The sequence below is a fragment of the Pristis pectinata genome, chromosome 6, assembly GCF_009764475.1.
Source record: "Pristis pectinata isolate sPriPec2 chromosome 6, sPriPec2.1.pri, whole genome shotgun sequence".
NCBI lineage: Eukaryota > Metazoa > Chordata > Chondrichthyes > Rhinopristiformes > Pristidae > Pristis > Pristis pectinata.
In genome coordinates, this window is record NC_067410.1 from 39,259,720 (window position 1) to 39,284,367 (window position 24,648).

Genomic DNA, 24,648 nt, shown 5'->3' on the forward strand with positions numbered 1-24,648 from the left:
AGTTGTAGAGTTCAATACTGAGTACAGAAAGCTGCAACATGCCCAGTCAGAAGATGAACTGCTGTTCCTCAAGCTTACATTGGGCCTCAGTGTGAGGGTGAAGGAGGCCACAGACTTATAGATCAGAGTGGGAGTGGGATAGGGAATTAAAGTGGCAGGTGACAGGAAGCTCAGGGCCACCCCTGCAGACTGATTGCAGGTGTTCCACAAAGTGAATTCCCAGTCTGCATTGGGTTTCTCCAATGTAGGGGAAACCACATTGTGGACATTGAATGCAGTACACCCATTTGGGAAAAAGTGTAAGTGAATTGCTGCTTCACCTGGAAAAACTGTTTGGATCCCCAGATGGTGGGAAGGGAAAAGGTGAAAGGAAAAGTGTGAGACAGTCTGTGGTTGCAAGGGAAAGTGCCAAAAGAAGAGTTGGTTGGTCGAAACAGAAGAGTGGACCAGGGAGTCACGATGGGAATGGTCCCTTGTGAAATACTGAAAGGGGAGGAGGGAGGAAGATGTGTCTGGTGGTGGAATCTCTTCGTAAGTGGCAGCAACTGCAGAGAATGATCTATTGAATGCGGAGTTGAGTGGAGTGGAAGGTGAGGACCAGGAGAACTTGTTCTGTCCCGGAGGGGAGTGGGTTGGTGGGGGGGGGGGGTGGTGTTGTGGGAGCAGAGGTGTGGGAAATGTATGAGATGTGGTTAAGGGCTTAGATAACAATGGTGGAGGGGAAGCCAAGGTTCAGAAAAATATATATATACATTTCAGAGGCACCTGCACAGGAAGTCTCATTATTGGAGATTAATGCCAATGGAATACAGTCTCTACAGGAGGTAGGGTGGGATAAAGAGTCATTGAGAAAACTGTGGGAGTCAGTAGCTTGTAATGTACGTTAGTAGATAGTTTATCTCCTGACATAGAGACAGAGAGATCCAAATAAGGAAAGGAAGATCAGAGATTGACCACATGTAGGTGAGGGCAAAGTGAAACTGGCAGCAAAACTAATGAAACTGTTGAGTACCACGAGTGCAGGAGAGAGAACGAATGCATTCAGCGATGTACTGGAGAAAGTTGATGGAGTGGGCCCAGGTAGGTCTGAAACAAATGTTCCACATAACTCACAAAAAGTCCGGCATAGCTTGGGCACAGGGGAGTATCCACAGCTACACCCTGGATCTGGAGAAAGCGAGCGGAGCTGAAGGAGAAGTTGTTCAATGTGAGGACTAGCTCAGCCAGGCAAATGAGGTACTGCATTCAGTGTGCACACTGTGATCTCTTCTGCACTGGAGAAACCCAATGCAGGTTGGGAGGTGGCTTGGTGAAACACTCGCATTCAGTCCGCAGACCCTGAGCTTCCTGTTCCCTGTCACTTTAATTCCCTGTGCCACTCCCACTCTGACCCTATCGGTCTGTGGCCTCCTTTGCCCTCATAGTGAGGCCTAATACAAGCTTGAAGGACAACACCTTATTTTCTGTCCAGGCACAGCACAGCCTTCTGGACTCGCTACTTAATTCTCCAATTTAAGGTAACTTGATTTCTCTCTCCGTATCACTCATCTATTTGTGATACCAGCTCAGCTTGTTATTTTCCCCCCTTTTTTGTCTCTGGGAGCAAAGGACATGTCCAGCCTGACGTGCCGGGCATGTTCTGCTCTGCATTTCACAGCTCCCACATTCTTCCGTCTCATGTTCTCACTCTCTAACTGTTCCCATTCGCTCACCGACCAGATAAGTTTGTTTACAGTTTATCCCCATGGTCACTCCAGTTTTACCCTATCAGAGACCATACCTCCACCACCCTCCCTGCAGATTTACAAGCTCCTTTTGTTTCCTTTTCAGTTCTGATCAAGTGTCTCCGACCTGAAACGTTAACTGTTTCTCTTCCCAAAGATGCAGCCTGACCTGCTGAGTATTCTCAGCATTTTCTGTTTTTAGAACATAGAACAGTAAAGCACAGAACAGGCCCTTCAGCCCACAATTTAGTGCCGACATAGCTAATCCCTCCTACCTACAGAATGCCCATATCCCTCCATCTTCCTCCCATCCAAGCATCTCTTAAAAGCCCCCAAAGAATTTGCTTCCACCACCCTATCAGGCAAGGCATCCACCACTCTCTCAGTAAAAAACGCACCCCTCACGTCTCTTCTGAACCTACCCCTCTCACCATTCGCTCTAGTATTGGATCACTCAATAATGGGAAAGTATTGCTTGTCCACCCTATCTATGCCCCTCATAATTTTATACACTTCCAACAGATTACCCCTAAGCTTCTGCCGCTCCAGAGAAAAGAGCCCAAGTTTGTCTATCCTCTCCTGATAGCACATGCCCTCTAATCCAAGCAGCATCTGAGTAAACCTCCTCTGCACCCTCTCTGAAGTCTCGACACCCTTCCTATACTGAGATTATATGCACGGTAGCGTAGCAGTTAGCACGACGCTATTACAGCGCCAGCGATCGGGGTTTGATTCCCGTCGCTGTCTGTAAGGAGTTTGTACGTTCTCCCGTGTCTGTGTGGGTTTCCTCCAGGTGCTCTGGTTTCCTCCCACATTGTAAAGATGTACGGGTAGGTTAATTGGGTTTAAAACGGGCGGCACAGATTCGTTGGGCTGGAAGGGCCTGTTACCACGCTGTAAATAAAAATTTTTAAAAAATTTAATTTAATACTCTATCTGTGGCCGAACCTGAGTTCTATAGAGATGCATCATAATTTCTCACAAGAAGTTATGTCTTTTGTCTTAGATTTCCAGTATCTGCAATTTTTTTTTATTTCCATGCACTCCAATTAGATCAGCGACTGGATCAAAAATAAAATCGCCTGAAGTGCCACTACCCTAGACTGCTTCAGAATTATAATTCAGTAGACACTACTTACATCATATCTGTGTTTTGCAAATACTTGCATACTTGTTAAATGTGGCATCTTAAATCAAATTTCAAAGCCAAACACAAGTGATGTCCCTGAAAGCATTAAAGGTTTTGTGTTGCAAATTCTCAGCTACTGGATTAATGCCAAATGTTAAGATTTGCATTACTATGCTGGAAGCATAAGCAGCTGTTAGTGCGCAGTAATTCTAAACGAGTGGCCTTACTCAACACTTGATCGGACTCACCAGCAGACAGGTCAATATCAATAACAGGTGACTCTGTGTCATTGGGATGTGCAACTGGAACAAACAAAAACAGTCAACAAAAAAAGGAAAAACAAAACAAGAGGTATCAGGAAAAACAAATTATCATGCACAAAACATTTGTCAGGGATTAAAGACTTGTTGATGAACAAAAGAATAAATTGCACATGTGGCATGCATAATAAAAGACAAAGTTTATCATGAACCCGCTGTAAAATAATTTAAGCTTCATAAAATATGGAGTTGTCAACTGTTATAATTTTTTTGGTCGTCCAACTTTCAAATTTACCTTGCCTAAGGAGCCAGGCCAGAGTATACTTCTAGTTAAGACAACCCATGGCATATTGTTCAGACAACCTTTCTTCACCCATGCATACAGACAGGGAATAAGCTTCAGCAACTGTGAAGGGAGGGGAATATAACATCCGGCCTGATAGTTGCAAATTAACCTCAAATTTATATTTTTGATGGATGATTAATTATTCATTCACTTTTTAATCAATAGCGATCAGGTGTGGGACTCGGAACTTATTTTTATCTCCTCCATAACCGTAATGCTGAAGTCACTTCTGCCTCCATCACAGCCAACGTTGATGAAAACTGCACAGAATAATGACCAGCTCCAATACCTTGTGACCAATGTAACATCATGTAAGCCATGACTGGTTTACTATTGGACTGTCTGAAAATCTGATACTTCAAACCTCCTTATAACAAAGATTTTACAAGAAAATGATAAACAATGTTATACTTACTGATTACACTGTTCAAATCTTTACATTTAATGCTGAGGAACTACTGCCTAACAGAAAGATGTATTTTCCCAAATATAGAATCTTGAGGGAAAGAAGAACCAGCAGACTGAGGAAATAAACCGATACCAGAGATCCATTAGAGATAGGGCAGCCAGTGGGAACCTGCCCACACTCTCAATCATTCCCACACTAAGCAGCCCAGACAGTGTGGACGTGGAGAGTTCAGAAGCAGAGTAAATGTTGCATAACAGGCAAAGCAAGAGATAGTGAAAGTAAAAGGGGAAGCTCAGGAATGGAAGCAAAGGAGGGCTGATCAGCACTTGGACTCTAATGGCAGGGGTTCCATGACAAAAAGAAGGGTGCTGGGAGAGTGTTAAACTTACTTGTGGCCTTTCCAAGCCTCAAAATGATCCCCAGATTTCACCTGGTTCTGGGGTCCAATATCAGCCTTTTACAGTAAATTCAGAGAACATCTCTCCTCAATGGAGAGCAGTCAGAGTGAATGTAATTGCATGTCAGCAACTTCAATAAGTACACTTCCACCCATTCAGGCCTTGGACAATGAAAGAGGAAGCTTCCCTGAGCAGCATTCTAGAGAGTTTGCGGAATATTTGAATTTGCTTCTCTGTGATTAGGTGTACAAGAAATTCCAGGAGGTTTCAGTTCCCATAGAACAAGGAAAGTTAATATCGTTTTCATACATCAAGAAAATGTAGATAGTTCTGCCTGGATCACACCTCAGGAAAGTGTAGATGGTTCTGCTTGGAGCAGCAGATGCAAAGGATTCTGTTCTCAGATCTCTCAGGTTTTCCTATAAATGGAAGATAAACTGCAGACCAATGCTATGGTCATTCCAAGCCCAGTAAAGATCCAGACCAGTACTCAGTGGCTACCGAACGAGTGCCAACTCCACTACATGAGGCTGACAGTGATAGTGAACATTTGGCCACACCCTCAGATTCCACACCCTCAGTTTGCACTTAGTTTGGGAATGAGAAACAAGGGAAAACTCTTTTATTTCTGTGTTGCAAACCTGATACAGTATGAGAAGTGAAAAAGGTGTTGAGACTGCAACATAACTGCACCGTAAAGAGAGAAGACCAATGGCGTCTCTCTCCTCTGGTAGTCCCAGTTTCATTATTGGTGATTGAAAGTGAATCTCATTTGTTAGGCAATGTTTGACTGGTGTGGACAATGGCGCAGATTATCCAAACCCTGAACTGAAAACCAAAAGAACCACTGATGTTAATGAAGAACTTCAGGTGGCAGATGCTTGAAATGTCTGAGGTAAACAGATCAGTCAATTTCTGGACAGGAAATTAACTCGGTCATACAAAGTGCCAGTGAAAAGCCATTAAGACTGTAATAGGATCATACACCATAGAAAAAGGCCACTCAGCCCACTGAGTCCTTGCCAACCATCACCCATCCATTTGCACAATGCTACACTAATCCCATTTTTTTCTCCCCACATTGCCATCAATTCCCCATAGATTGTATCACTCACATACATGCTGGGGGCAATTCACAGTCACCAATTAACCTGCATGTCTTTATTAGCTTTGTCCTCAAAGTTTAAAAGCAAGTATCAAACATCGAAATATACTTAGTATTTTGGATCTCTCAAATTCTCCATTAATGCTCCCTGCACTTAAGGAGTGAGGTAACTGCATCTTTTGTGGAGCACTGGAGCACTATATTATAGGAACAAAGGAAAGGTGCCTTGAGGAAGGATATGCCATAGTTACTCGGGGGGCAGTGACACAGCTGGAATAGGAACCCACTCTGAAGAAACTTGATGAGAGTTCCAGGAAGGATTTAAGTTCTACTGATTTAATTAAAGCATCAAGTCTCTGAACATGCTTGGCCAAATTGTTTCTGGTTTGATTTGGAAAGTTTTCTATACTGATTCGTCCGATTCTGTGATTATCAAAGATTCCCCATTCATGTTGCCAGGGGAAGCATTTCTCAGCTCACCAACTAAATGGAAAAGCCCACTTTTTTTTGGACCAACGCATTTCATATTTATGATGTAATTCTGCTCACACTGTGAGAGGAGATTAACACTCCGAGTCACAAGCTCTCTCTCTCTCATGAGAGAATGCCTTGAGGGTCTAAGTTAATATGTTGTTGAGCAGAAAAGGAACTGAACAGCACAGGATGCTGATAGGATGAAGATAATTAATTTACAGATATGCTGTTTCATTACAATCATCCAAGGGAAATATTAGGAATTAGTCCCAACAGTGGTGTTTGATTCTCTTAACAATTATTTAATTGGCTGGGCAGAAAATGATACACTTTGCAGCACTGTAACCCAACTCAGTTCAGAAGCACACTAATTGTACTGATAGAGGTAGTAACTCTGCAGTATATAGCTGGAACAGAGAATAAAATATTCAAAAATGAATGTTATATGTTTTGACAGAAGATTCTCATAGTTCATTCAAAGAGAAATTCAGAGAAAAGCAGCAAGTCCAAATGAGAGACAAATGCTGTTAACAAGATTGTATTGTTTAATTTGGGCTGTAAAGCAGAACTAGATGAAAGACAGAAACAATTTTTATTTAAAAAAACTCTTCAAACAAGAGATGAAAGTAATAATTTTTGAACAGACTACTGAGTATGAAGCACAGAGTGTGTAAAACCCGCTACTTTAGTATTAATAAATTCAGTTCAAGAAAGTGTAACATAATTGAAGTTATTTTGACAGCAGAGATGATTCAATAATCCATGATGGATCCATTTAATGTGAATAGGAACTAACTAATGTCGAACAGCAGGGACATGGGAATGAGTATTTAGTCAAAAACTGTACTGGAAATCCTCAAGAATCAGACACTTTTACATGTAATTCTTTTCTTCAGGACAGTGTCAATGGCCGAATAGATTAAAAAATCACACTTGTGAATCCATGAGAAGATGTACACAAGGAGCCTGGAAGTTCCATGCAATATAAAGTACTATAATAAAAACCATCAATTGTGATAATCTATACACACTGGGGTGCCTCTAATAACTATAGGTCTCCGCTATAATTGTTCAGCATTGGTTAGCACTTTTCTATGGATGACATTTCCAAGCATGAAATGGATCCATCATAGATGATGGGATCATCTCTGCTGTTAATAAATCTCCGATCCTATTACAATTTTTGGCGAAATTGATTAATACCATAATAACTGGTTTTTCACACTCTGCATTACATATTCAGCAGTTGATTCAAAAATATTTTCATCTGTTGTTTGAACAGTTCATTTTACAATCGATTTTATCTAATTCTACATGTGCAGTCCAAATTAAACAGCACAATTCTTGATTTTAGACAAGTGATACTTCCCTTTGTAAAACAAGGTTTCTACAAGCACTGCTCTTCTGACAAATGCAAGGTTGTGTGAATACGCCTTTGTCAACTGACTGGCAACTGGCTTTCACGTGACTCAACGTGTAGCATTTCTGCATTGCTTTTATTCCCAAAAGACATGTAAGAATTCCCAGTGGATACTGAGCCTCATCTGAACAGTGGGAGATAAACAATAATCCCACAGCAGAAAGGAAGACGGATGAAATCACCAGACATCAGCAAAAGCATTGGGCAGGTTCATACTCAATCCAACCCACAGTTTGAGCTTGCACTTTAGGCTAGCCCTACAGGCACACTTGCTCCTTACACCTTCTCGCATTCCAATGATCTTGAGGCCTCCATTCTGCAATGATCCCCCAAGTGGATCAGGCTGCAAATGGTACAAGTGGGTGTTGAATGCTGAGACCCTGCCTCAAGCACCAACTGACTGACAGCCTCAGACAGTTTGTCACACAAGGCCTGTTCCTGTGTTTTATAATGATATCTGATAATCCAGAATGCTTGAAACTGCTGAAATTGTTTAAAAAATCAAAAAAATAAGAAATATGTATTTAAAATTACTGACTTTTTAAAGTATAAACATAAAGTTGAAAATAAAAATCTTAGCTAAATTTACCTTCTTTTATGAAGCTCGGTCACTCATTCAAATGAATGGAGCCCCACTAGATAAACCGGCAATGATTGGCAATGAGATGACAGACCAGCTCAGCACAAAATGAAACAACATTCCGTAATTGTGTGCTGCAGAGGTGTGAATGTCCAGAAGACACTGAAGTAGCTGGCCAGCAGCTCTGTTGTCATCAACATGATCATGCTCACTAATAGCTGCAAAGATTAAGTCAGAAGTGAGAGGGATTAAAACCAGGGATGTTGACAGTCATTAGGAAAGTGGCTCTAATCCACTGATTTGCTTCTCAACGCAATGGGGGAAGTGCGTTGACGTTGCCCATTGGTAATGGGCCAATTACAGCAACATTAACGAGGACTTTGCAATTTATAAATCCATTGTCTTGCCAAGATTCTCAGAACTCTTCAACTAAAATAAGGCAACAACATATAGGCAGTTGAAGGAGATAGAAAACATGACTTCAAGTCATTACAAGTGAACTTCAATGGCCAACTGCGATGAGACTCCATTGAGGTTAAGTGCATTTCCCACTGCAGTCATCATGTAACTGATGGCTCGAAAGACAGCCCCAGTTCTGTGTGCGTCTCTCTTTCATCTTCTGCTTTCTTTTCCTGCAAGAAGGAAGTTTGCAGCCAGAGAAGAATGGACATTGCCTCAAATTAAGTCAGTATGAAGAGTGATGTGCTGGAGTAGGCACGAGAAGGCATCATGAAGTGGTTGGAGTAATATACTGACCAGAATGTAGGTCAACATGCCAACATACTTGTCACTCCTGTCCTGTTGGGTCATTAATCTCTTTCATCATTAAATCCCCTGGCACAGCAAGACCTTTCCACTGCAGAATATATGCTTTCTTTGTGTTACTGGCAGTCTACTGCTTCCTGTTGCCGGGGAAGAATACTCCCCTACAGCTCCTGACAGCTTTCAGCAGCCCAAAGGATCAAACGTGGAAACAGCTGGATTGTCTCATGAGTCACTTTCACCCCAAAGTTTGGAGAGAGGACCTGAATGTGCAATTTGGTGGATTTTGGTTGGTGGAATGGCAGAAGGAATTGGTAAAATGGAGTTTACACATTGCAAGGCTGCACCCTCATTTTAGTGAAAGCTGGAACTGATATAGTTCAGTAGCTGGGTGAAGCCAACAAGTGCTCCAGTTAATTTGAGATTTCCTGTGTAACCGAGTCTATTGCCCTAATGCTCAACTGAGCACCCACATTCCTCCTCACCCCACCCTTCCCTCACGCACACACCAACGCTGTCACTAACTTAGAAACCAGGCTCAAGGTTTCTTCAAATCCCTGCAGCAACTTACCTCTCAACTTGTCTTTTCTGCACCATAAGCAAATGTAAAGTTAAGAGCTAATATGGTGAATCTAAGAAGAGGCGGCTCAACCAAATACTTGGATCAGATTCAAAAATGAGTGAACTTAGATTTATTTGTGCCAAAGCTGCTGCTTTGTGATAATTCTCTGCACTGGATTGAAGACAGAGTTGTGTGTCCTCTTTACTTCTTTGTTCGCAGAAGGAAGATGTTGGTGGCAATGCCAATTCATTGTCCACCCTTAATTGCTGCAGTACTGAAGAGGTAGCCATATTGGTAGGTGTGGAGTCCAGGTTGGCCAGTCTGGTTAAGGCAGGTAGATTCCATTCCTTGAAGAACATGAATGAACTGGATGGGATTTTAACAATAATCCAGACATTTTATGGTTACTGCCACTGAAACAGCTTGTTGTTTTAGTTCTGGATTTATTTGATTTTTTGAATTTAAGTTTTTCAGCTGTAATAGTGGGCTTTGAATTCGTGCCTCTTGTTCAGACATCAAGTGGAAATGACCTATTAAATGAACAGCTTGTAGCGACTCACTGCACCGGCATCGAACCAGCTACCGACATCGCGAACGTCGTCGGAGGCCCCGATCCAAGATGGCGCGGGGCCCTCCTTCTTCCCCGTCGTCGGGCTGGGAAAGCCCGCGCGCGGTAAGGTCAGGTGACCCACGCGTGACATCAGCGTGGGAACTGTAGCGCGGGAAGTTTTCGGATATTAAAGGCGCACCGCGCCCCTGTCGTTCATTCGACTTCGGATTTCAAACCAGCAACTCTGTGTCTTCATTTCGTAGTGTGTAGCTAGCCGCTACAAGCTCTATCTTCCTAAGAAACTTAAAATCAACTTAAAGAAGCTGCACCCATCTAGCTCATTATTCCTTTTTTTGCGCTATTTATTTTTATAATTTATAGTAATTTTATGTCCTTAGACCGGACTCTGCCGCAAAACAACAAATTTCACACATCTAAGTCAGTGATAATAAATCTGATTCTGATTCCATTGTTTTACATTTATCGACACGTATGTAAAAAAAATTGGACGAAAAGCCTAAGCCAGAATCAGGGTAGATATTCCCATCCCTGCATCTCGGGGCGGTAATAAAGTATGAAGGAGCAAAGAGTGTCATGTGCTAATGTCAGCAGAAGTTAACTCATAATTCTAATATTCAGTGACACAACATTCCACATGCAATATTGCGACACGTAATTTACTGTGATTTACGGGAAAGTGTTCTGGTTGGCATAACATGCTCAAGTGCAAGTGCGAATCATTCTTGGATGAAGTTGGGCATTGTTAAAAACTGACAGCACTCTCTTGTGTTCTGGGTAGAATCCAAAGATTGTTGGCCAAGCTGAAGCAACCTGGTAGAGAAAGATATATTGTAATGATAGGATTGTTTTCTCTGGAACTGAGAAGGGAGAGGAAAGACCATTGGTTTAAACTGCATTTATTTTGATGCAAGAGGCTTGACAGGTAAGGCAGATGAACTCCAGGTGTCGATTGGCTCTGGGGACTGGGATATCTTAGCCATAACAGAAGCATGGCTGAGGCAAGGGCAGGGCTGGTAGCGCGATGTTCCCAGATACAGATGCTACAGGCGTGACAGAGGTGCAGGTAAGAGAGGAGGGGGAGTTGCCTTCTTGATGAAAGAGGTCATAACAATGACCCTTAGAGAGGATATTCTTGGGGGATCATCCAGTGAGGCCATATGGGCAGAACCTAGAAACAAGAAGGGGATGGTCACTCTGATGGGATCAAATTACAGGTCCCCAATAGTCAGCAGGAATTGGAAGAGCAGATATGTAGAGAGATTGCAGCTAGTTGTAAACATTATAGGGAAGCATTGGTGGGAGATTTTAACTTCCCTAATATTGACTGGGCCAATCACAGTGTTGAAGGCTTGGGCAGAGCGGAATTTGTGAAATGTGTCCAAGAAAGCTTCCTTGATCAATATATAGAGGGAACTTCTAGAGAGGATGCAACACTGGACCTCCACCTGGGGAATGAGGTAGGGCAAGAGGCAGAAGTGTCCCTTGGCGAGCACTTTGGGTCCAGTGACCATAATTCCAGTAGTTTTAAAATAGTTATGGAGAAGGATACAGTCGGTTCACAGGTTAAGGTTAAGGTTAAGGGGCAGGGCAAATTTAGAGCCATTAGGTGGGACCTTGCAGTGTCTGATTGGGCAAGATCGTTTGCAGGGAAAGGAGCGTCTGCCAAGTGGGAAGCCTTTAAAAGTGTGATGTCAAGAGTTCAGGGCCTGCACGTTCCTGTTAGGGTGAAGAGTAAGGCCAGCAGATTTCAGGAACCCTGACTGATGAGAAATATTGAGGCTCTGGTTAAGAAAGGAAGGCATACACTGTGCATAAGCAATTGGGAACTAGTGAATCTCTTGATGACTACAAGAAATGCAGGAGTGCACTTGAGAGAGAAGTTAGGAGGGCAAAAAGATATGAGAAGGATCTGGCAGGCAAGGTGAGGCAAAATCCCAAGAGATTCTATTACAAGTTAAAGGGTGGTTAGGGAAAGAATAGGTCCCCTTAAAGATCAGCATGGTTGTCTGTGTGTGGAACCCAAGGAAGTGGGTGAGATTTTTAATGAATATTTCTTTTCAGTTTTTACTGTGGAGAAAATGATAGATGCTAAGGTAATGAGGGTAATGAGTGGTATTGTCTTGGACCACATACGAATTAACAGGGAGGAGGTACAGGAGGCCTTAAAGTGTATTAAGGTGGATAAATCCCATGGTTTGACCTAGTGCATTCTCAGAGCTTGTGGGAAGCTAGAGAAGAAATTGCAGAGGCCCTTGCAGAGATTTTTGTTTCATCCCTGGCCACAGATGAGGTTCCAGAGGACTGGAGAGTGGCTAATGTGGTACCATTGTTTAAAAAGGGTCGCAAAAACAAGCCAGGAAACTACGGGCCAGTGAGTCTGACATCCGTGGTGGGTAAATTGCTGGAGGTGATTCTGAAGGACAGGATCTACCAACATTTGGAGAGACAGGGTCTAATTAGGGACAGTCAGCACGGCTTTGTCCGTGGGAAGTCATGTCTGACAAATCTCTTGGAATCCTTTGAGGAGGTAACCAACAAGGTAGATGAGGGTAAGGCAGTTAATGTTGCCTACATGGACTTTAGAAAGGCCTTTTACAAGGCTCCTCACGGAAAGCTAGTCTGGAAGGTTAGATTGTATGGGATCCAGGGGAAGATAGTGGATTGGATTCATAATTGGCTCAGTGCTAGGAAGCAGAGGTCGAGGGTTGTTTCTCAGACTGTAGGCCTGTGTCTAGTGGTGTGCCACAGCAGTTGGTACTGGACCTTTGTTGTTTGTAACTTATAGAAACGATTTGGATGCGAATGTACAAAGCATGGTTAGTAAGTTTGTGAATGATACTAAAATAGATCATGTCATAGATAGTGTGGAAGGTTATGAAAACTTACAGGGGATCTTTATCAACGAGTTACGTGGGCCAAGGATTTTCAATTGGCTTTCAATCCAGATAAATGGTGAGGTATTGCATTTCGGAAAATCAAACCAGCATGGGAAGGAGAAGATGTGGCTGGTGGTGGGAGCACGTTGCAGCCAGCAAATATGACAAAGGATGATATGCTGGATGCAGAGGCTCACAGGGTGAAAGGTAAGGACCAGGGGAGCTCTACCTCTGTTTTCACTGAGAGGAGGCAGGGTCAGAGCAGAAGTAGGAGAAACCGAGGAGATGCAAGATCGGGCTCCATCAACCACAGCAGAAGGGAAGCAACATTTCCCGAAATAGGAGGACATTTCAGACGTCCTGGAACAGAAAGCCTCACCTCGAGAGCAGATGCAGCGGAGACAAGGGAAACTGGGAGAAAGGACTGGCATCCTTACAAGAGACAGTGTTCCACTAGCTGCAACATGATCCCACCACCAGCCACGTCTTCTACTCCCCACCCAACCCCCAACCCTCCCCACGCCCCCCCCCCCACCTTCTGCAAGGACCCTGGTCCACTCATCCCTCCACATCCATCCCTCCCTTACCCCTGCCCTTGAAGTAGATGTAACACTTCCCCCCCTCACCACCATGCAGGGACCTAAACAGTCCTCCCAGGTGAGGCAGAGGTTCACATGAATCGACTCCAACCTTGTCTACTGCATTCGGTGCTTCCGATGTGACCTCCTCTACATCGGTGAGAGCAAGCGCAGACCCGGAGACTGCTTCGCAGAACACCTACACTCAGTCCACAACAGCCATCCTGAGCTCTCAGCTGCAGACCATTTCAACTGCCCTTCCCAGTCCCACACTGACCTGTCCATCCTTGACCTTCTCTACTGCCAGGATGAAGCCCAGCATAAACTGGAGGAGCAACACTTTGTATTCCGCCTGGGTGGTCTACAACCCAATGACATGAATATTGAGTTTTCCAATTTTAGGTAAACCCCCCCTCCTACTTTTCTTTTTTTCCTCTCTCCCATCCCCCCACTTCTGATCCTCCAGTCCTCCCCCTTTTTTTGTCCCCTTTCCCACCCTCCTTTCACCCATCTTCTGGCTTCCACTTCCTGGCTCCATCCACCCACTTCACACATAGGTTTCCCCCCACCAACCCCCTCCCATCTGGTCCCAACTCTTGTTCACCGCTCCCTTCTCCCCTAATCGTTCCCATTCTCACCTACTTTACTTATCCAAATCCAGCTCTGGTCGTGCTTTGTGCTGCTGTTTATCTCCCTCCATCAGCCATCTCCCAGCTTCACACTCCCCTCCCCCCACCTTACTCCACCTGTTGTTTTTTCTTCCTCTCTCCCTCTGTCTGCCTCCAACTATCATTCACCTGCCGCGGTCTTCCAACTCAACCCCCCACCCAGCACTACCTGCCTGTCATCTTACACCCGTCCTCAGTCCACCAATCCCCCCGGAATCCTTTCTTGCCACTCCCCTTCTTCTCTCTATGCCGGTCATCTCTCCTCCCCACCCTCAGTCCTGATGCAGGGTTTCGACCCGAAACATCGACAATTCCTTTCCTCCCAAAGACGCTGCCCGACCCGCTGAGTTCCTCCAGCAGATTGTTTGTTGCTCCAGATTCCAGCACCTGCGGTCTCTTGTGTCTCCAGGACTAATACAGTGAACAGTAAGGCCCTGGGAAGTGTTATAGAAACAGAGGGACCTAGGACTGCAAGTGTATAGTTTGCTGGAAGTGGTGTCTCAGGTAGATAGGATGGTTAAGAAGATGTTTGGCATGCTGGCCTTCATCAGTCATGGCACTGAGTATTGGAGTTGGGAAGTTTGTGTTGCAGTTGATGAGGCCACACTTGTAGTATTATGTACAGTTTTGGTCACCCAGTTATAGCAAAGACCCAGGGGCCTGAGTTACAAGGAGAGGTTGCATAGATTAGGACTTTATTCCCTGGAACATAGGAGATTGAGGGGTGACCTGATAGAGGTATACAAAATCATGAGGGGCATAGACAGGGTGAAAGCCCAGGTTGGGGGGGGGGGGGGGTGTGGAGTTGGAAGACTGCGGCAAGTGAATGATAGTTGGAGGCAGACAGAGAGAGAGAGAGAGAGAGAGAGAGGGGAAGAAAAAACAACAAATGGAGTAAGGTGGGGGGAGGGTAGTGTGAAGATGGGAGACAGATAAACAGCAACACAAAACGCAACCAGAGCTGGATTCAGATAAGTAAAGGATGTGAGAATGGGAACCATTAGGGGAGAAGAGAGAGGTGAACAAGAGTCTTTTTCCCAGGGAGGAGGTGCTAAAAACAAGAGGGCATAGGTTTAAGATCAGAGGCGAGAGATTTAAAAGGGAGATCAAAGGCAACTTCTTCACGCAAAGGGTGGTGCATGATCAGAATGAGCAGCCAGAAATAATGATTGAAGCAGGCACATTAGCAGCATTTAAGATCCATCTAGATAAGTACATTGACAGGAGAGATTTAGAGGGCTATGGGCCAAATGCGGGCAGATGGGACGAGTTCGCTGGGCAACACAGTCGGCATGGATGAGTTGGGCCAAAGGGCCTGCTTCCGTGCAGTATGAATCTATGACTCTTATGACCTGGGAGAACTGACTGAATACAGCTTTTGAGTAATATTGGTTATGATTGCATTGTTGGGTGAATAACAAACTGCTTCATTAAAAGCAAGAGGAAACAGTGCATTAATATTAACTTCAAAGATGAAATTATCAGATTCATCAAGACTTGTGTCCTGGAATTACAGCAAGGTCATCCACAACTGATCCTGTACACATGAAATCAGCCACGAGAGAAGCCAATAACATATTTAGCTAAAACTGCACATATCTATCCTAAAATCAAAGAGCTTAATAGTGGATAAAATTGAGGGAATATAGAAAACCATACAAACCCGAGAGAAGCAAAACAATGAGTCATTCTCCATTTCCAGGGATTCTACCGAAGTGTAGCTTAGATGAAAAGGGCAACGAAAGAATTTTTAAAAAGCATCTAATTTCCCTGAACTCAATCACAATTGGACAAGATCTTCAGAGTATGAGGATTGCTACAAATAACTAAATTGTCAAGTCTGAGATACTGTGCAATATATTCTGAACTCTGGGTTGCACAAGATGTTCCAATCATAACCTGAGTTAGTACTGGGACTATAATGACAGTAAAATAACATTTACACATGTTATAGGCTTGTCTTTCTTTCTCTAAGGTCTGGAGGGTACAGCCTGGAAGTAATTGCTGATTGTAGGGACTTGAAGTCCAAGTCCAGGTAAGTTTAAGAATCATTTCTGCCTACTTAAGGCAAAAGTTCATTCGGCCTGAAAGAAATAATTCTTATCAAGTGAAATGCATTCCACAAGTATCCAAAGTCCAGGAGTAGATATTTTTCATAATGCTGGTCAGTGAGAAGTAAGGGGTTGAATAGAACGGTCAATCCATGAGGAAGAGACCAGATGGGAGTAAAGTAATGCATTCAAGAAGGACACTTTAGCAGTTCCACAAGACGTCAGCAACCAAGAGTGAACCCTGAAAGCTAATAGAAATTACATACAGGCAACCTCCATGTTAGGGAGGTTGTGTTCCGAAAAAATGGTTCGTATCTTAATTTTCCATAATGCAAAGCTGTGTCATCTTGTGTTTAATTATTTGTTATTTCAGATCAATTTCATGATAGCAAATTTTTATTGTATATCCCAGATTTTTTGTAGTGATTTGTGAATTAAGGGCAAATTTCTGTTACTGAAATTGTCATAACACAAGGGTCGCCTGTATAGTAACATTCCTCATCTTTATCCCACTAAGTTGACCCAGCTACCTTCATTCACTTATATCTTGTTTGTTGCTACTCATTTCGTTACAACCACATACTTTGAGATCTTACTTATTTCTGTCCAGTTCCAAGAAGAATTAAAACTTACAAGCTTTAACAATCAGACTGATGGGCTCTTTCTGGGCAATTGTTCTTGTTCTGGAAAAATGGGCGAAACAAATGTAATCATCCCGACTATCAGTTGACTGCACATTTGAAAAGTAAAGGTCTCCGTTAAGTCCCTGGGAAGCTCTGCTGTTCTGTTGGATACGTTGAATCTCTGAAAAATAAAATAAACTTTCATTAAAGTGTAATTTTTACAGAACATCATAATTTCCTAACTGAACCTTACTAACAGTCATTGACGTGAAACATTGATCCTGTTTCACTCTCCATAGCTGCTGCCTGACCTGCTAATTATTTCCACAATTTCCTGCTTCTATCACGTATTGCATTTTTTAGATTCATTCAACTGAATGATTGCATAAATAATAGTCCATAATAACAACACAAGTTAACTATAACTCCTATCCTTTATCTTTCCTTAATGCAATTGATCTCATAGATCTAGCAAAGTGCATTTTAATAGGTTGTGTCATTACATAGTGAAAGAAATTTAAGAAAAGGAAGGAACAAGGCTAAGTAGTCAATTCCCTCAGTCCTTTGGTGTGCTCGCTACCTTATTGATGCAGAGAAGCCCACTGAACAATCACAAGGATTTTGTTAGTATTGTCCCAATAGGTACTTTGACACTAAAATAATTTGTTTGATATTTGCAGTGGACAGGAACAGCAAAACAGTAAATAACCAATGTAATTTTTGAAGAAGGAAATAACACTGAGCAAATGCCTCTCCTAATTGCTGTCAGTCTGTTCCAGAAACTCATCACCGAGGTAATTGCAATACTGTATTACAAAGTGGAAACATCTAACTGATGCTTTTTGAAGAGCTATCTTTGCTTGAAATCAGTAGAAGCTTTTAAATTGATGGATGTAATTATTTATTAAACCTTCAAAATGTTTGTTGTGCACCTTGGGACTTAACATTCTGACAAGCCGCCCACACTTGCTGCTGACCTCTCTCAGGCTGACGTGCTGATAAATGTACTCCCTATCTTAAATGGCAAGGCCCCTCACTACAGCAGGATTTTGTACCATGTAATGTCAACTTGTGGTGGTTGAGGGGCACAAAAGCCAACTCTCAAGCTATCAAACTGTGAATGGTCCTGACATTCAGAGATATTCAAAATCATCCAATATTGAAGAACTATCAAAACCAATGAAAAAAATAAAAATAAACAAAATAAAATAAAATGAAAACTAAACAATACTTTTAAAGGTTAAAAGTATTTAATTGGAATTAATTACAATAAGTGAAAGTTAACATGTTTATTATCCAAAGTTGGAGCACTGTTGATAAAACCTCAGCTAAGAGCAGCCTGCAATTTCAGGAGCTTTGTGTGCACTCGTCCTGAGCTTGGCAGCACTTATACTATGAAATGACAGCAGTTCAGCACAGGAACTGCTGTCATTTCCAAAGCAACTTCACAATTTGCTGAGTGAAGCAGCTGCCCATACTAAGCATAAAATGTGTGTAGTGGGGACTGTCTGATGAATATTTCCATATATTCATGACACTTTCATTTTACCTTTAAATCATGTTAATTTCCATTTATGTCCTCATAATTTACTTCAAATTAATAACCTGACTTCACCCTATGTCTACACTGTAATATTTTACCTGCTTCAAAAGAGTATATCAACGTAATTTTATAATGACACCTTTTTATTGCAGAACGATTGCAAAATGAAAACCAATTAAACTTCTGACCTTTCCTTTTACATGTTACTTTTTTTTATTCATGACAGTAGTAAAAATTTCACAATGGAAAAAAAATAACCATTAGGCCAAAAATCTAAAGAAATGTAATTGCCAGATGGCATGCGGCTCGAATTTAACAACTTAGTTGAACGACCGGCTAGAACCTGTTATAAGTACACAAAAGACAGTACTTACTGCTGGTCATCCAATAAATATTTAATGGCGGCGGCCCACTGGGAGGGTTACATGGTAACACCACAGGTTCCCCTTCCTCTACCTCAACAGGTTTCATACTCTCTTTTGGGAATCTAGGAATAGCTGTGAAAACAAATTATTCTGTTAATATTCAATATAATTTTGAACAGTAATGACAAATGCAAACTTCAAATATCAAATAAGGAGTTAGAGCAGAAGCCATACCACAAACTCAGCAGAAGGGTACAAGACAGAAGTAATGACAAACAAAATATGTAGCTGAATACATATCAACAGCTAACTGTTCAAGTTACAGATTCACTCTTCTATACAGGAAAGTTATAGCTCACTGCTTCCAAACACAGTCAGTTCAAGCATAGTTTGATTCCACAATAGAAATGAGTGGTGCCCAACAATTTCCTATTCTTTGTAATGATTGTAAGCCATTTATACTGTTTTATAAATTACAAAGCTAAAAATGAAAAGTAAAGAACACTTTGCTCAATTATCTATTTTTAAATGTTCAGCAATTTACCATCCTAAAAGCAACATCGCATTTTAGGATAACTTGCAGAACCAATTAGTAATTAAGCTTTGATTTGCAAATTGGTTATTCCTTTACGCACAAGCTTTTTTCTTGAAGAAGTACTCTTCAAGCCACAGCATCTTAAAAATATGCAAATGATGGATGCAGGTTCAATGTTGATGAAAGCCATTAAAAAACTCTCATGATTCCTTTGTAGTCTCATAATACATGAACTACGCTTGTAAAATTATCAACTTAAAAAACTACTACGCACTCCACAGAGGTAGAAGGAAAAGTGCCGAGCGAAAGGAAATACAAGAAAGTTTCTATTTAAGCAAACTTGCATTTTTATAGTGCTCCTGAATCACATAAAGTGAATAAACTGAAGACTAATACACAATTTCAGCACATAATATAGGATGATATTGCAGTGCTTAATGAGCATTGTTGCATTGCAGAGTTTATTATTTCAGCTGAGATGTTGGTCCCAAACTTGTTTATCAAGGATTCATTCGACAGTGAAAGAGGAAGAGAGGGAGGGAGGGAGGAAAAAAGAGAGGGAGGGAAGAGTGGGAGGGAGGGAGAGAGGGAGGGATGAGTGGGAGCAAGGGAGGGAGAGAGAGTAGGAGGGAGGGAGAGTGGGAGCGAGGGAGGAAGGGGTTTGGGTTTTCCAGAGTTCACTAAGTTTTGATGCTGCATTCTGCATTTTACTTTAAAAGCAGAGTCTCTGTTAGGCTGTCAGCAATGGGCTTCCTCACAAACAGGAAAAATCCCAGAGTAATCTGTAGCGATTGGTAAGGGGGCTACTGCTGCTAGTGGAGATGTGTAAAGGGATCTGATCCCCATCGGATGGCTCATGGGGTGGAAACCCCTAATTGAGATTTTCTTATTCAGAGACTCTCTGATTCAAGAGGCAGGCAGGCAGGCAGGCTTGGGTCACCAAGAGAAAGCAAAATAACTCCTCCTGACCCATGAACAATACTGCAAAGGTGCTTACTGTCTCTTTGAATTTGTCTTCCTTGAGCTGCAGATCATCAAAAGACTTGGAAACCCTGCAACTTGTCAAAGTAAGCCATCCCCATCAGGCTATTTCAGTAGCCTGTGAGTAGGCCAATTGCTCACCCTGTCCCACTTCCGCTCAGCTCTTAAGTGGGCAAGTTGAAATTGGGAATGGTTTTTAATATCTTAACAGCCCAACTGATTCCAAGCCAATAACATGTGGACTAAAATTTCCCATTGAATAACAACCGACTATTTTTTCTGTTGGACATTTTCACCATTATTCACATTGTCACAGCAGAGCCAACTGGTGTCCTGGCTAACAATTGGACTTTATGCCCTGCAAAATCCGAAGTCACAGTGAAACAATCCTCTTCATATGCAAAGCATATTTTAGAAATGCCATAGAATCATCGTTTCATGAGAGCACTGAGGGTATGGGAAGCATCCAGTCCATTCTGGAGAATATTTCAGAGAATATAAGCTACTTCAAAAGTAAGTCTTCCTTCTGTGTTATTATCAGTATTGTTGAAGTCAAGAGGGATAATAAGGTTCACCAGTTCCTAAATGCTGAAATAATTTTGAACTTGTGCTTTTCACTGTGCAAGAATAAAGCAACAAATAGTATTGGACTACTTAAAATTAGGAATTCTGCAGAAATGTGTTCAGACTCAACACTTTCACTTTTGTTGCTTGTTAAATCCTGCCCAAACATATGTTTCTTTCTTTTCAAGAGCTCTCTGAGAAACTGTTCATCGAGATTCTCATCCATTTCCCAGTGGGTGTGAGACAATTGGATATGATTCTCCATAATTTGCCACAGTTCAGACTAATTCACACTTAGACACCACAAAGCTATCTGATGTGGAAATGGAGGAAAATTATCTTGGTGTGGTACAAGCCAAGGTTAGAATAAAGTTCTTGTCTTTAGATAGAGGAAAAAGAGTATTTTCTCCTGCTAACATGAAATACTCAATGTTGTTACTGTTGACCAGAAATATAAAAGCATCCTTTTTTCCATTTTTGTTTCACAACTTAATGAACAAATACAAATCAACTAAATATTAAAGTCAGAATTTGTCATCAAAGAATCCCAGCTACAGTGCCAAAACTTACAGAAAAAATCAATGCATCAGAACCTGGCATGCAAAAATATGTGCTTTAGTGTGAAACTTAATAGCAATAAGTACATTTCATGTAACTGCTCATCTCAATTGTATTTCTTGTTCTGAATCAGTGCAATGCTAACACTACATTAAAAAGATCTAAAAATTGCCACACAACTTCAGAAGCCGCAGACATTACTGAAATATTATAACCAAATTTCCTGCAGCAGCTGTCATATAGACATGCAGGTGAGAACTCATTAGCCAGCCACTGAAGGCACCAGCACATGACATTAGCAGCGCTCTTCTTGCTATTAGAGAATGCTGATCACCTCCACATGACTGCACCAGAGAGTACGGAGGGAAGGTGCATGTCCCAGGTTTAGTGAAAGGGACTTGAAGGAGCAGATGGATCACATCACCTGCAGGAGGAATGTTCCCTGTTTGTTTGGGGGTGGGAAAGGGAGGGAGATGCATGGAGACCTTCAGGGCAACTAGCACCCGACACTGGCCGGAGGTTTCGGGAGAGGTCTCTACCACACAGGTGACCAGTGTGGGAAAAATAATGCCTTGCAAGACAGATCAAGGTAAGTCCTTGCAGCTTAAGACTTTGTCATTGCATCCACAGCTCTTGTCTTCACCCCATCACACTCTAGTGACATCTTCCATTATAACACACTCAAATTTTCACTCACAAGCACGAACCGCTTCTCCCTCCCTTCTCTCTCTCTCTCTCTTTCCCACTGCCTCACTTCCTGCTCTTTGCCTTTCTCCCCCTCTTTCTGCTGGCTCTGTCGTCCTTGCTGCTGGTGTTCACACCCACCCCACCCCACCCCCAGCTCCATCTGAGCAGCAAGCTTCGGTGATGTCCTGATTATGAGGTGTACAGCACAGAAGGACGAAGAATGATAGCCTGGCTGCTGATGACTGTCAAGACCACTTCAGAGGTGCAGAAAGAGAAATCTTATGTTGAGCGGCCTGACTGTGGTCTCCACGACACTCCAGGTTGACGCACGGCTCTGGCTGTGGCCTAACTCAGCTGGTGGGCCTGGAGCTGAGGGTTGAGTGATCAGGAACTGGAGCGAGGGATAGGCCTTGTCTCCAAAATACATCCTGCAGAGCAGTATAGCACCTAAGAGATTAGAGGCAGTTGTGACCTCCTGAGAAGGAATGAGTCGTGGGAGCTGCTGGAACTAACCATAGGGAAGGTCCTCTGACATTCTACCAACTAAGCACACATTGGCAGAATGTCGTCCCTTCCTGATACAAGCGTGTTGAGGTTGGGAGCTGCCATATCAACAGGCCCATTTTTGAATGCTGGAACTGGAAGTCTGCAGAGGCAGCAACAGCCAATGTCCAGGCTGCGGGCTCCTACGGGGTGATAGGGAATTAGGTGAAATGTGGTCTGGTGGAATAAAAAGACCCACTGATCAGCAAACAGACACTTATCTGAAGAGCTTCAGACTAGAGCGATCTTCGGGCCAGGAAGCTGAAAGGAAGTGTGGCCTTGACTTTGACTGTGAAAGCAAAGTTTTAAAACAAAAATCTTTTCTACAGTGCTGTGTTGTAATATTGCATTGTGTAAGGCAAAACAAGTACATTAATAAGTAGTGTGAACATAATTATATTATTAATTACATCCTCCATTTCATTATTTTTTAAGACTGAAATGTATTTGAAGGTGTTCTACAATGCTTTTCTTCCAAGTACTGCTCTGGTGAAGGTCCAAATTTACTGTGCTACCTCCTAACTTTCCTTCTGATTTTCTATTTCCACTTACCCTTTCATTGCTCACCTGGTGATTCATGGTAAATTGCCCCCCAGACAGATAGAGCCATTTGACATCTCTCTCAATTTACTCTTCTTCATCTCCTAGAGTGAGCAAATTGAGCAGAAGTATCTCAACAGTGGATGGTTTCTCCTTAACTAGAGATCCTTATCAATTTTTATTCCCCTTTTTGGTAGAGGAAACTTCATTATTCACTATAAACTTCACTATTCCTCTTCTATCCAGGTGTGCAGGTGGAAATTGAGGTACCATACAACTATGGCTGGCTATCTCAAGAGAGACTGGGAATAAGCTTTGGATCATTGTGATTTCCATGGGATTTATGGGACAGCAAACATTTCACTTTCACAGTTGCTACATTGGGAAGAAGGCCGAAGGAAGAAAGGCAATTTATGTTCTTAAAACACACAAAAAGTGCTGGAGGAACTCAGCAGGTCAGACATTATTTCCCTTCCTCGATGCTGCCTTACCTGCTGAGTTCCTCCAGCACTTTTGTGGGTGTGTTGCTCCAGATTCCAGCATCTGCAGAATCTCTTGTGTCTTCTGTTCTTAAAATTGGACTTTAGCAAGCATTCTCTAAACTTTGCTACATAAATCAAAAATTCACTCAATTAAAATTAAGGCATGTCATATTTCTCTGGAAAAATACTAACAAATTCACCCTGAAAACTGTGCAGCTAGAGTTTAACTTGAAATATCTCTCAATGTTAAAGGGACTATTTGCCTCTGGTTGAGATGACTCAGATGGGATGGGCTGAATGGCCTCCTCCTGTGCTATAAACAATTTATGATTTTATGATGTTATTGCAAGTAGTTATTGTTACTATTCTCTCTAGTTTGCAGTTTAAGGAGGATAAAAGGAAATAATAAAACAAAAACTGAATAGTCTGCCTTTGAATATATCAGTTCAGTATAATAACATTTATAGAAGTGTAATTGCCAAATCAACACACTTCGGTCACCTCAAATTAAATTAAAAATAGAATTTTGAGCTCTGAATGGTGTTCTCTAACATTAAACATTTCTTGTTGACAAACATATTCAGGAATAAATAGAACAGCCATGTACTTCCAGTTTCACATAATCAGAAAATATTGCACAGTAACACCAGTATTTACTTTAGAGCACTTTATTTCCAAGCTCTTTCTGGAGGCTTACTATTCAAAAAAATTTCTCAAATATTAAATGTTGGTTTGGGTTAAGTCTACATCAAGGCAGCTTTCTGCTCTTTCTTTCTACTTTTGCATCAGTTCCAGGAAAATGATGTTCCCCTACAACATCTAGTTCTGAGACCTGGCAGTCATAGAAGTACAAAATGCTTTTATCCAAAAATATTTAGTGCTTTAATCTCTCACTTGCATTTCCATTTTGGTGAAATGCCAATCAGTTTTACCAGTAAGCAGAGATCAGCGACTTCATTCACAGCAGGCAGAAGGGAAACTGAAAGGAAGAGTCATTTTTGGGCACTTATATATCTAGCAGATAATCATACCATCAGCAGAGAACTGGGGAAAACAGGGTTACCATCTGCTTCCTTGGATAGGAATAGAGAGAATCACAGGAAGCCAAAGAAGAATTAAAAATAAAGAATACTTGTTAAGTTCTCAGTTAACCAATTTTTTAATGTGATCACATGTGAATATATTAACATGTGTGAGGATTCACCCTTGCAACCAAAAGTCTTTCTGATTTATAGAATCCTAAAACAATACTGCATGGAAGATGAATCAGTCCATCATGTCAATGCTTTCTCTTTGGTGGAGCTATCTATTAAG

At 42.0% G+C, this 24,648-nt stretch overlaps 1 protein-coding gene across 22 annotated transcripts in view; it reads right to left on the reverse strand.

Annotated features, from left to right (window-relative positions):
* The window catches only part of chl1b (cell adhesion molecule L1-like b), a 689,122-nt gene that overhangs the window by 346,916 nt on the left and 317,558 nt on the right, over positions 1-24,648 (reverse strand). For 21 of the 22 annotated variants that reach the window (XM_052017114.1, XM_052017111.1, XM_052017119.1 and 18 more), the window contains 3 exons: positions 18,454-18,576; positions 16,547-16,717; positions 3,102-3,155 (listed from right to left, as the gene is read on the reverse strand). In XM_052017114.1, the coding sequence (XP_051873074.1) occupies positions 3,102-3,155; positions 16,547-16,717; positions 18,454-18,576 (348 nt within the window). The remainder of the gene's footprint in view (positions 1-3,101; positions 3,156-16,546; positions 16,718-18,453; positions 18,577-24,648) is intronic. The other variant, XM_052017121.1, reaches the window with a different exon arrangement.